The sequence below is a fragment of the Plecotus auritus genome (assembly GCF_963455305.1).
Source record: "Plecotus auritus genome assembly, chromosome: 3".
NCBI lineage: Eukaryota > Metazoa > Chordata > Mammalia > Chiroptera > Vespertilionidae > Plecotus > Plecotus auritus.
Window position 1 is genome coordinate 66,638,207 of NC_137772.1, and position 12,533 is coordinate 66,650,739.

The following is a 12,533-nucleotide window of genomic DNA, read 5'->3' on the forward strand; positions in this document are numbered from 1 at the left end:
AATAAGCTAAAGTGATTAAGCATTCCCTAATCCCCAGAAGAGCACGTTCCCTTCCATATCACCCTTGTGCTTAACCATAGTCAGCACATATATTCTTTTGAAGTTGCTACTTTAGTTGTGCCTATCCCATAATACAATCTGCAAGCTATGAAATGGTTGACAAAAATCCCAAAGAATATTAGTATTTCATGGAAATTACATGAAATTCAAGTTTCAGTGCCCATAAATAAAGCTTTATTGTTTATACGTTTATATATTGCCTATGACCACTTTTGTGATACAAGGCACAGGTGAGTAGTTGTTACAATAACCAGATGATCAGCAAAGCCTAAAATATTTACTGTTTGTAGGAAAAAGTTTGCTGACCCCTGCATTAGAGTATATTTCCTTTGGAATTTGTGTCTAATGACCCCGACTTGTTTGCTGTGTAATCTCTATGCCTAGCACTGTATCTGACACATAGCAGCCTTCAAATAATGTTTGCTGAATAAAGGAGAGTGGATAATTAGATGACACAGCTTCTTCTCAAATATGGTATCTATATTTATATATCACCAACTATAGATAGCACAAAAGCTAATATGTCATTTATTTTAAAAAAGAGAGAGAAATGGTAACTTTAAAAACTCCTAGCTAAGTTATTTTTAGCTCAAACACTAGATTATAATGAATGTTACAATTTAAAAAGTACATTCCAAGTAATATATGCTCCATGGTAAATTTCCCCTTACTTTGTAAAGAAAGATATTTTTTTTAAAATTATTTGTAGCCCTAGCAGGGTTTGGCTCAGTGGATAGAGCATCAGACTGCAGACTGAAAGGTCCGGGGTTCCATTCCGGTCATGGGCACATGCCCAGGTTTTGGGCTCCATCCCCAGTGTGGGGCATGCAGCAGATCAATGATTCTCTCTCATCATCGATGTTTCTATCTCTCTCCCCCTCTTCCTTCCTCTCTGAAATCAATAAAGATGTATTTTAAAATAAATAAATAAAATTATTTGTGAACACTAGTTAAGAATAACTTACTGGTAATTTTGTTGATTTAAAAACAGGACTGGAGACAGTTTGTTCATGGAGATTACAATAATCACCAGGACTTTCAAAAGGATTTAAAATAGGAATCCTTCCTGGAGTTTCCGGTGTTATTTGCATTTTTGGTTCTTTGACATCTCCCATAGCACAGAGAAGAAAACTAAAAAGAAAGCAGAAGTACATACAATAGAACTACAAAGTTCCATAGACGTTCATTTGATAATTAAAATGTATTCAACAGTTCTCAAAATTAACTGAAAATCTGACGCTGTTGGAGCTAGTTTATATAGTTTACCAAAAAAGCATCACATACATTTTCTCAAGTGATCCTCCCAATAACCTTGAAAACCAGAGAAGTAGGGTATTAGTGATATCATTTTATGGAATTAAGCTCAGAGAATTTAAATGGCATCTAAGTAACAGTTAACCAAATGTGAATGAGTTCAGGTCTGCTTTCACCGAGGCAACTAAGTGTTATATATAATAGGCACAAAATTTCTTCCAACTAGAAGTCTTACACCTATATTAAGAGGTCTTATACCATTATATTAAGTCTCTAACCACGCTGAACATCTTTCGGATACCTTAGCAATTCCCCATCAAGCTGCAGTTACGAAACAATAATTATTTACAGCAAGCAAGAGACGACAGAGCTTGTGCAGGTGTGCCTTTCTGGCAAATTAGCCCCGTCAAAGAAGTATGACTGATGAGAGACCAGAAGTTAACTGCCTTTGGTTGTCTCCTCGCCCTCCTTTCGCTAAGAGCCCCAGGGTAGAAGACGAGACTGCATTACTTCAGGCAAAGAGAGCTACGAAGAGAGAAAAAGAAGAGTCCACTTCTTGGAAGGTTGAAGCGCAGCTGGCTTCCCAGGGTGAAGTGCAGAGGACACTCACACCTGTCACCTCCGCGCCACGCTATCATTCTTCCTTGGTGTCCCTCCATTCAGTACCTACTCCCCGCGCTGCTTCCATTCTTCCTGGAGGTAGCGGGCAGGCAGGTCCGCAGCCGGCTAAAGTGAGCTCTCCAATTCGAGAAAGGAGAAAAGCCAGGAACTACAAAGAACATACCTAATGGAGTGTGTAAAAAGGAAGCCCCCCAAAGGCGACTCCAGAGTTCCCGAGGGCCAAGCCTGCTCCCACAACAGGCACAGACTCTTTAACTCCCCGCTTCCGCGCTGTCACAGGCCAACCAGGCACGGGGCTTGTGGGCGATAGGCCAATCGCGTCGCGCCGCTGTCCGCGAACCAGCCAATCGCGTCGAGGCGGCGTAGTAAATTCGAATGGCAACTCCACGCTCCACATTCCGCGCTGAGTAACGACGCTCCAAATTCAAATCTACCCAGCCTCTCGCAAACGACGGGCGCGGGGGCGGAGCCGCCGGCGGGAGCGGGGGACGCGCGGTGCGATTGCCCAGCAGAAAGGAAGGTGCTCCACTTCCGGGTCAGACCCTTCCCCCGCCTCCCTCGGCCTCCGCCATGGCGAGTAGTAGCGGCACCGGGGCCGCGGCGGCGGCGACGGCGAATCTGAATGCGGTGAGGGAAACCATGGACGGTGAGTGCCCGTTTCAGCCCCTTTACCTCGCTTCCGTTTCCCAAAGCCCACGCCCCCAGGCGGGGGTGAGCCCAGGAGGCCTTTAGATCCACTTCCTGCGCCCTACAGCATCCTTGAAGATCCTCCCCAGGACCCCGCCTGGGCCGCTGGGCTGATGGCCCCATCTTTGGAGAGCTGTCTTCGCCAGGGCGTAGTTGGTCGCCTGGCACGGCGTTTCGGGCCCCTACGTCAGTGCGACGCGCGGGGATCCTACCGCGCGGGACCCTGTGCGCCACCGACCTGCCCGCGCTCACCCCGCGCACCACGCCCCCTCCCGCGGCGGGTCCTCGGGTCCTTTTCCTCGCGCGCCAGCTTCGCGCGCCGCGCTCACGTCAATCGTCTTTTCCGCGTCCCACCCGGGTTAAAGCCACACCGCTTCCTACCTCTGGTGGTGAGCTTGGACAGGCTACCTTTGAGCCTGCTTCTTTTTTTCTGTAAAATGAGGTTACCTCCTAGGGTTATAACGGGAATATTTAAGATAACCAGGTAAAGGTGATCGTTGAAAGGTACTGTATTTTTTTTTTTTTAGCTTTTATTTCTGTTGCTAGAGGCCCTGTGCACGAAATTCTTGCACAGGGGGAAAGGGGGCGGGTTGTCCCTCAGCCCACCCTGCACCCTCTCCAATCTGGGACCCTTTGAGGGATGTCCGACTGTCTGACATCCCTCTCACAATCCAGGACTGCTGGCTCCCAACTGCTCGCCTGTCGGCCTGCCTGCCTGCCACCCTGATCACCCCCTAACCACTCCCCTGCCAGCCTGATTGATGCCTAACTGCTCCCCTGCCAGCCTGTTTGCCCCCTAACTGCCCTCCCCTGCAGGCCCGGTTGCCCCCAACTTCCCACCTCTGCCGGCCATCTTGTGGTGGCCATCTTGTGTCCACATGGGGGCAGGATCTTTGACCACATGGGGGCAGCCATCTTGTGTGTTGGAGTGATGGTCAATTTGCATGTTACTCTTTTATTAGATAGGATAGAGGCCTGGTGCATGGGTGGGGGCCAGCTGGTTTGCCCTGAAGGGTGTCCTGGATCAGGGTTGGGGTTCCCTTGGGGCATGGGGCGGCCTGGGTGAGGGGCCTGTGGTGGTTTGCAGGCCAGCCACCCCCCCCGCCCCCCCCGGGCGACCCAAGCGGAGGCCCTGGTATCTGGGATTTATTTATCTTCTATAATTGAAACTTTGTGGCCTTGAGCAGAGGCCTGGGCCCGCCAGGGTGTGCGGAAAGCTTGGCTTCCTCCATTGCTGGGGAAACCCAAGCCTCCTGCTCGCCATCTTGGTTGGGGTTAATTTGCATACTTGTTCCTGATTGGCTGGTGGGCGTGGCTTGTGGGTGTAGTGGAGTGATGGTTAATTTGCATATTACTCTTCTATTAGGATTTTTCCCTTAAAAATTTCATTAGTATTATTTACTCAAATGATTTTTGGCATCTGTTGCTATAATCATATTTTATTCTCTTTATTTGTTGCTGTATTTATTGACTTACAGTGATAAGTGTCCTGATTCTGTATTATTTTTGTATATTAGAAGATGTCATCCCACTTGGAAACGTCTTTGTCTCCATATTATTCGCTTCTCACCAATAAGAATGTTTGATGGATGTTAAACATTGCTTTTTGAATTTTCCAGGGGATACTCACTTCTCTGAAAACATAATCTCATGGAATTATTACTAAGCAGTGTCAGCCTGCATGCCACATCTCTGGCTCCTTCACTGTGGTTACCACTTCCTAAGACATCTCCTTATGGGACTTGCAATAAGACTTCTGGCTTTTTCTGCATCAGCTGCTGCTTTCCTTTTCAAAGAATTATCTATATTATTAGAGCCTTTTCATCTAAGATTTTATTTACAAAATATCTGCCTTTCTGTTTTTCTGAAAAGTAGAATTTTTTTCTTAACACCATATTCATCCTATTTTCCCATCCTTATTGATGTGTCACAGCTTATTTGTTTTATTTTGTAAGTGGATTTATGTACATAGAAACTTCATGTATCTGACATCATAATATCTTTGCTTGGAAGCCAATGTGGTTTTTTGAACAGGTTGGAGAGAATGAAGCCTCACTTCTAGTGAATTTTTTTATTTTAGCTGTGTTTAGGTTCCTTAACTATATGGCCATAGGATCCCATTTGAATACAATACTCGCATTTTATCTGTGGGGGAACTACTTATGTAGAAATGAGAACGGATAGTTTGTATTGTTTACATCAGGATTTTTACTGGGAGAACTTTGTGTGAAATTAAGATTATAGAGAATGGAAGAACATGAAAAAATGAAGAAAGACCAGATTTTAAAAAAAATTGGAGGAGAGAAGGGGTGGATTAGAGAATATTGCTCCTCTCTCTATTCATGGTTTGTCCACAAACCAAAAGGTCCCAGGTTGGCAGTGGATCAACGTTTGTTAAATGTGACAGACACTGCCCAGCCGGTGTGCCTCAGTGGTTGAGCATGGACCTATTATCCAAGAGGTCACTGGTTCCATTCCCAGGCAGGGCATATACCCCGGTTTCTGGTAGATCCTCAGTGTGGGGCATGCAGGAGGCAGCCAATTGATGTTTGTCTCTCATAGATGTTTCTACCTATCTTTTTCTGTTTCTCTCTCTAAAATAATCAATACCAATGTATTTTAATGTTTTTTTTTAAAAAAGTGACAGATACTGTCTTATCCATTAGAACTTTAAACTTACATAAAATCCCTGATATCGTGCCATAATTGGGTCTAAGACAGTCAGTTCCAAAATATGTGAAGTTGAATTATTGTGGTCCATGTATGTTCCATAGATATTTTCCATGCTATCTAGAGGCCCAGTGCACGGATTTGTGCACAGGTACAAAGGAAAGCATAATGATACTTATACTGAAAATAATTGACCATACAATGAACTGAAAAAGTCCTAAATGCAGTCATTTTATAATCTTACTTTCTTCTGCTCACATTTTCAGAAATAAAATTAGTTTGCCCGAGAGGCTGGGCTGACTTACTCAAACATCATTATTATTTGTAATTCTGGTAATATGGGATTTCACTTGTATTTAAATCTATCCATGAGAGCCAAACTGAAGTGGTCAAAACTTTTGGAATCTGACTACCCTCCTTCAAGATGTAGTAGTTCTCCTCATTGTCTTACTCCTTTCCTCCCATCAGTATTAGCTAACAGTGATTTAATTTTTTTAATCTATCTTTATTGTTGAAAGTATTACAGAAGTCCCCTTCCCCCTCTCCCCAGGGACCACCTTCCCCCTGCTCCCATCCCTACCCCAGGCCTTCTCCACACTATTTTCTGTCCTTGGGCTATGCATATATGCATATAAATTCATTAGTTAACCCCGCCCCCCACTTCCCTCTGAATCTTTCTGTTGTTCATCGGTTTATATTGTTCATTGGATTCCACGTATAATGAGATCATGTGATACTTGTCTTTCTCTGACTGGCTTATTTCACTTAGCATAATACTCTCCAAGTCCCCATGCTGTCTCAAAGGGTAAGAAATCCTTTTTTACAGCTGCATAGTATTCCATTATGTAAACACTAGAGGCCCAGTGCACGGATTTGTGCATAGGTGGGGTTCCTTAGCCTGGCCTGTGCCCTCTCAATCTGGGACCCCTTGGGGGGATGTTGGACTGTTGAGTTTTGGCCCAATCCCTGCAGGCTGCAGGATGTCACAGTGCTGGGGCGTCAGGCAGCTGGGGAGGAACCCCAGCCAGGGCCAGGCGCATCCTGGCCCCGCTGCGCCTGTCGCCGCCGCCTGGTAGTGCTGCCACGGAGGCGGGAGAGGCTCTGCCTCTCCAGCTACGCTCGCCAGCCATGAGCCTGGCTTCTGGCTGAGCGGCACTCCTGTGTGGGAGCACACTGACCACCAGGGGGCAGCTCCTGAGCATCTGCTCCCTGGTGGTCAGTGCACATCAGAGGGACCGGTCATTCTGGTCATTTAGTTGTAATGGTCGCTTTGGCTTTTATATATATTGACTAGAGCAGTGGTCAGCAAACTGCGGCTCGTGAGCCACATGCGGCTCTTTGGCCCCTTGAGTGTGGCTCTTCCACAAAATACCACGGCCTGGGCGAGTCTATTTTGAAGAAGTGGCATTAGAAGAAGTTTAAGTTTAAAAAATTTGGCTCTCAAAAGAAATTTCAGTTGTCGTACTGTTGATATGTGGCTCTGTTGACTAATGAGTTTGCCGACCACTGGACTAAAGGATAAGTGCACAGATTTGTGCACATTGAAAGGAAATTAATTAAAAGGTGGCCAGTGGGGCAGGATTGGGCGAGACAGGCTGGACACGCCCTGGACCCAACCTCCTGCGGTCCCACCCCGGCCGGCCGCAGCTGGGGTGGCACCAGGGCTCGAAGGGCGTTTGTGGAGTGAGCGGGGTCACTCTGGCAAGTCGCTTCCCTCGGCCTGGCCTATGGAGATCGGGCCAACACCGGCAGTCCGACATCCCCCCAGGGGTCCCGTAGTGCGAGAGGGCACTCTGCAAAATTGCTGTCGCTCGGCAGCACCTGCATTGAGCATCTGCCCCTGGTGGTCATTGCGCGTCATAACTGTTGGACAGTTGGCCGGTGCCTTAGACTTTTATATATATAGATACTATAGTTTTTTAATTCATTTATCTACTGATGGGCTGTTTCTAGATCTTAGCTATTGTGAAGTGCTGCTGTGAACGTAAGGGTACATACATTCTTTCTGATTTGTGTTTCTGGCTTCTTAGGATATATTCCTAGAAGTAGGATCACTGGGTCAAATGACAGTTCCATTTTTAATTTTTTGAGGAAACTCCACACTGTTTTCATAGTGTTGTACATTCCCACCAACAGTGTAGGGCAACTGAGTACATAGGAGAGAGAGTAGCTCAAAGAGCCTGACACTTAAAAGGGGAATGTAGGAAGAGAATATTGAGCATTTAAGAGTGAGAGTAGATGATCTTATGTAATAGACCTTATACTAAATCAGAGCCAGGATCAGAAAAAGAGATTTAATTTTTAATGGCTGTTAGTGGTTTACAAGGATTGTAGAACTCAGCTATAAATATTTGTAATATTATTGTGAAATGAAAGGACTTTGATAAAGACACCTTAGCAAAGGTTTTTGTCTTTTGTTTTCCACCAAAATTGCAGTAACTTAGCTAGACTCTTTCTCAGTATTATGCAGCAAAAAGTCTTTTAAAAATGGAAATCTGATCTTGTCACGCTCCCATTTTATAATTTCTAATAGCTTCCCAAAGTTCTAAAATCTTCAATTGGGCCTTAGTAGATTTTCATGTCTGCCTTGTCTCATATTTTATAGCTATTTATCTCCTTTAATTACATTGCATTTGCATGAGCCTTTCTCATCATTTTAAATTTATCAAATTCTCCCCATTGCAAGCTGTTTCTTTGTCCCTAGTCTTTGCCTTCCTTTTGCCTTTGCATTAGTTAAGTGCATTTCTGTTTACCCTTTTAAAACTTGTCACTTCCTCAAACAAGTCTTTTTCCTCAAACATGTGTCCTTCAAAACTAGGTAAAATACCCTTGTAACTTATTTTGGAAGTATGGTATTTTCCTTATCATAACTGGAAGCAGCTATTTTAATACCTGTCTATTCTCTTAGACCCGTGGTCAGCAAACTGTGGCTTGTGAGCCACATGCGGCTCTTTGGCCCCTTGAGTGTGGCTCTTCCACAAAATACCACGGCCTGGGCGAGTCTATTTTGAAGAAGTGGTGTTAGAAGAAGTTTAAGTTTAAAAAATTTGTCTCTCAAAGAAATTTTAATTGTTGTACTGTTGATATTTGCCGACCACTGTCTTAGAGTATAATGTTCATGAGAACTGGGACCATAGCCGTGTTGTTTACAACTACATTTTCAGCAGTAGCATGGTAGACACAATATATATAGGTACTAGTTACACGTGAACACTACAAAAATACTTAGTAATTACAGACAGTTTGTAAAGTTAGGAAGTAAAGATCCATGTGAATTGTAAAAGAAAGCTTAAAGAAAGAAATGGAGATACTGAAGTAGAATTATATGGTGGGAAGAGAAAAGGCAGACGTGAAAAGCACAAACAAAGAAGGTATGAAGTTGGGAATAAGTATAGCATCCTATATAATAAAAGGCTAATATGCAAATAGACCGAATGGCGGAATAACTGAAAAACTGGTCGCTATGACATGCACTGACCACCAGGGGGCACATGCGGAACATGGCAGGCATTGGCAGCAGGCGGCAGAGCACGGAACATGGCAGGCGTAGGCCGTGGTGGGATGGTGGAGCAGGTGAACGGGGGCGCCAGACCAAGGCGGCACTCCAGTCACTGTAATCAGTGTGAGCCTCTGGTGGTTACTGAAAATTCTTTGCTCCCGCGCACCACAGTCCCTCCAGGTGCTTGCACCTGCTGCTGGCACCAGTCCCGCTCGCACCTGCTGCTGGCGCCTGGCGCCAGCCCCCATCACTTGACGCCGTCAGTAGGTGCAAGTGGCGGCTGCCGGCCCCGATCGCCCCTGAGGACTTCTCCACCTCCCCCTGCTCCTGAGGGGCAATCGGGACAGCAGCTGCCACTCACACCCACTGCTGGTGCTGGCTCCAATCACTGCGCCGTCAGTGGGTGCAATCGGGGCCGGTGTGGGCAGCACATGGGAGCAGCAGTGGCGGTAGCAGGGCTGCCGGCAGACAGGGAACCACAGGTCGCAGCAGGAGGAACTGAGACCTGCTCCTGTGCCCATTGCAGCCTCGCAGCCCACAGTTCCTTTCAAGGTGCACAAATTCGTGCACTGGGCCCCTACTTTATATAAGGACCTACCATGAAGAAAAGCTGGAGAGAGAGGAGAATTTATCAGGAACAGTTAATGACAATGGTGATGATGATGTTGGAGAGTTGGAATATGGTCAGAATATGTGTTCTGATTATCTGTTGCTCCAAAACCACTCCAAACTTATGGCATAAAACAATAAAAATTAGTTATCTCTTAACGGTTCTGGCTGTTAACCAGGCTCATCTAGATCAGTGGTTGCCAACCAGTGGTTTGTGGACCACTGGTGGTCCGTGAGGTCCAAAAGGTTGGCAACCACTGGTTTAAGGTAACCTTTGGAGCAGCGGTCACCAACCGGTGGTCTGTGGACCACTAGTGGTCGTAAGGTCCGAAAGGTTGGCGACCGCTGATGTAGATAGTTGCACTGAGGGTGTCTCATTCATTGCAGTTGGATAGTACTGAGTCTGGAGTCATCTCAGTGCTTCCTTACTCACATGATTACTAGTTGATGTAGACTGGTAGCTGGGCTGTCAACAGAGCTGTTGTCTGGAACATGTGGGTTTTCTCACACTTGGAGGCTGGGTTCCCAGGGAGAGCGTCTCAAGAGAGAGCAAGGAGGAAGCTCTGTTGCATTTTTAAACCTATCCTCAGAAGTCATGCAGTGACACTATTGGGAGATGCAGTCTTCCAGAGCCTTGAGCATACCTACACATTCTTGCTCTGTATGCCAAGAATACAAAACCCTGGCTCCTCTTTCCTCCAGTTTCTCAGGTTGGTGTTTACAGTGAGTAGCAGTGAGGGATGAGATAACATCTACCTCCAGATAAAGAGCAGGCTTGCTAACCTACTTATTGTAAAACTAGGGTTTTTCCAAGCTCGGTGTTCTTCAGCTATGAATATGGTTTGTCAATATAATGTATTACCTCACTAAGTCAAAGAAGAAAATCCACCTGCTCATTTGAATGGCTGATGGAAAGGTATTGATAATATCAACCTTTTTTTATGATTTTAAAGTCTTAGCAAAAGAAAATAGTACATTTATAACACACTAAAGGATAGCTATATGAAACCAACATCATCCTTAACATTAGTGTTAAATGCGTTCTAAATAAAATTGGAATTACCTGCTAGTTTTACCAGGTGTACCGGTTAATAATGTAGATTTTGTAATCAAAGAAAACACAATAATTTCAAGAGAAACATCAAAAGTGCTTTATTCAAAGTAACGTCCATCGCTAGCTACACATTTTCCCCTACCTTTCAGGTAATTTGTGGATACCATCCCAATAGAACTTTTCTTGTTTTGAGGCAAACCATTCAGAGACCCAATTTTTCACTTCTTCGTATGTTTTGAAGTGCTGCTTAGAAAGTGTGTGTGCCATCGATTGGAAAAGTGGTAATCTGAAGGAGCAAGGTCTGGTGAATATGGCAGGTGGGTTAATACTTCCCAGGCAAGATCTTTTAACGTGTCTTTAACTGGTTTTGAAGTGTGTGATGGTGCAGGGGAGAGCAGTTGGGGGTGACCAGGCCTGCAGGGGAGGGCAGTGGGGGGCTACCAGGCCAGCAGGGGAGGGCAGTTAGGGGCGACCAGGCTGGCAAGGGTGGGCAGTTAGGGGTGACTGGGCCAGCAGAGGAGGGCAGTTGGGTGGGACCAGGCCTGCAGGGGAAGACAGTTAGGGGCGACCAGGCCAGCAGGGGAGGGCAGTTAGTGGTGACCAGGCCAGCAGGAGAGCAGTTAGGCGTCGATCAGGCTGGCAGGGGAGTGGTTAGGGGGTGATCAGGCTAGCAGGCAGAAGCAGTTAGGGGCAATCAGGCAGGCAGGCAGGTGAGCAGTTGGGAGCCAGTAGTCCTGGATTGTGAGAGGTATGTCTGACTGCCCATTTAGGCCTGATCCTGGTGGGTTCCCAGATTGGAGAGGGTGCAAGCTGGGCTGAGGCACACACATCCTCCCCTCCCCCTTGCACGAATTTCGTGCACCGGGCCTCTAGTATTCAAAGAAAAGGAAATCTTAAGAATGGTTTACCAAAAGAATATAACCTTAAATGGATAAGAGCAGAAACAACAGAAAATAAGAACTGGTTATAAATAAGCAGTTAGCTATGAAACAAGAAGTAATTATGGTGGAAAATTAGAAATCTTAAAATGGAGTTATTAACGTAAGTTAAGCAGATAGCATAGATAACAGCCTGAATTCAACTGAAGAGCAAAGTAATTAGTATGTTGGAATATCAAAACTAGAGAAATGAAAGTGGGAAGGGGCTGTCAGCTTTCAGTCAAGATGAAATGACAGGGACTAAACCCTCCTACCTGAAACAACCAAAATACCCAGGCAAAGCATGCAGAATAATGATTTTCATTTCACTGGACATCGGGCAACAAAGGCAGTGACCCCAGAGAGACAGGAAACAAGTGAAGTGAGCCAGATAGTTTACTCTGCTTACTGCCTTCAGAGAAGTTTCCAGACCACAATGCAGTGTGGTTCAGGCAGCAATCCAGATAGAACCCAGTGGACACCTTGAATTTAGCAGAAGGAGCTTAGAGTCCAAGGAGACCACCAAAGGTAGAGCTTGCAGGACAGAGTGCCTAGGAGAAAAGTTGAACCAGAGAGAATTCTGGAGGTCTGCAGAAGGTCTCCCTCAAGTATTCAGCAGAGCATTGAATAGCACATGTATGCAGGGAAAGTACGCCAAAAGCTGAGGCAAGAACCAATAAAAAGAAATAGAGGGAACAATATAGGCTCACACAGGGCTGAGAATAGTGCCTATATTTACCAACTAAAATGGAAAACTTCATAATTCACAAGACTGGGCAGAGTACTTAGGTGGATCTTACCTCAGCAATGGGGAATAATTAGCCTTAAACTTAAGTAGAGCTCCAGTCCTGACTAATAAATCTTAAAAGACCCAAAAGGATTAAACTGTTTCGAGATAACTACCTCATTACAAAAATCAGTATATATAAATAGAAAAATATCCATCAGCCAACAAGATAAAATTTGCAATGTCTGCCATCCAATAAAAAGTTAAGTATGCAAAGCAGGAAAATACAACCCACGATGAGAAAAATTCAGTTGAAACATACCCAAAATTGCCACAAATGTTAGGATTAATTGACAAAGACATTAGAACTACTCCATGTGTTCAAAAGTTAAGGAGAGGAATGGAAGACTTAACAGTTTTTAGGAGGACTTAAAT

The 12,533-nt window shown here is 45.2% G+C and overlaps 2 protein-coding genes across 2 annotated transcripts in view; one reads left to right on the forward strand and one right to left on the reverse strand.

The window, feature by feature from the left end:
* Positions 1–2,418, reverse strand: part of BORA (BORA aurora kinase A activator) — a 35,643-nt gene extending 33,225 nt beyond the window's left edge. The window contains exons 1-2 of the mRNA XM_080662743.1: positions 2,099–2,418; positions 1,026–1,191 (exon numbers count right to left, since the gene is read on the reverse strand). Coding sequence (XP_080518869.1) covers positions 1,026–1,175 — 150 coding nt within the window. The 5' untranslated portion in view covers positions 1,176–1,191; positions 2,099–2,418. The remainder of the gene's footprint in view (positions 1–1,025; positions 1,192–2,098) is intronic.
* Positions 2,281–12,533, forward strand: part of MZT1 (mitotic spindle organizing protein 1) — a 28,471-nt gene continuing 18,218 nt past the window's right edge. Inside the window, exon 1 of the mRNA XM_080662747.1 lies at positions 2,281–2,581. Within this exon, the coding sequence (XP_080518873.1) occupies positions 2,506–2,581 (76 nt within the window). The 5' untranslated portion in view covers positions 2,281–2,505. The remainder of the gene's footprint in view (positions 2,582–12,533) is intronic.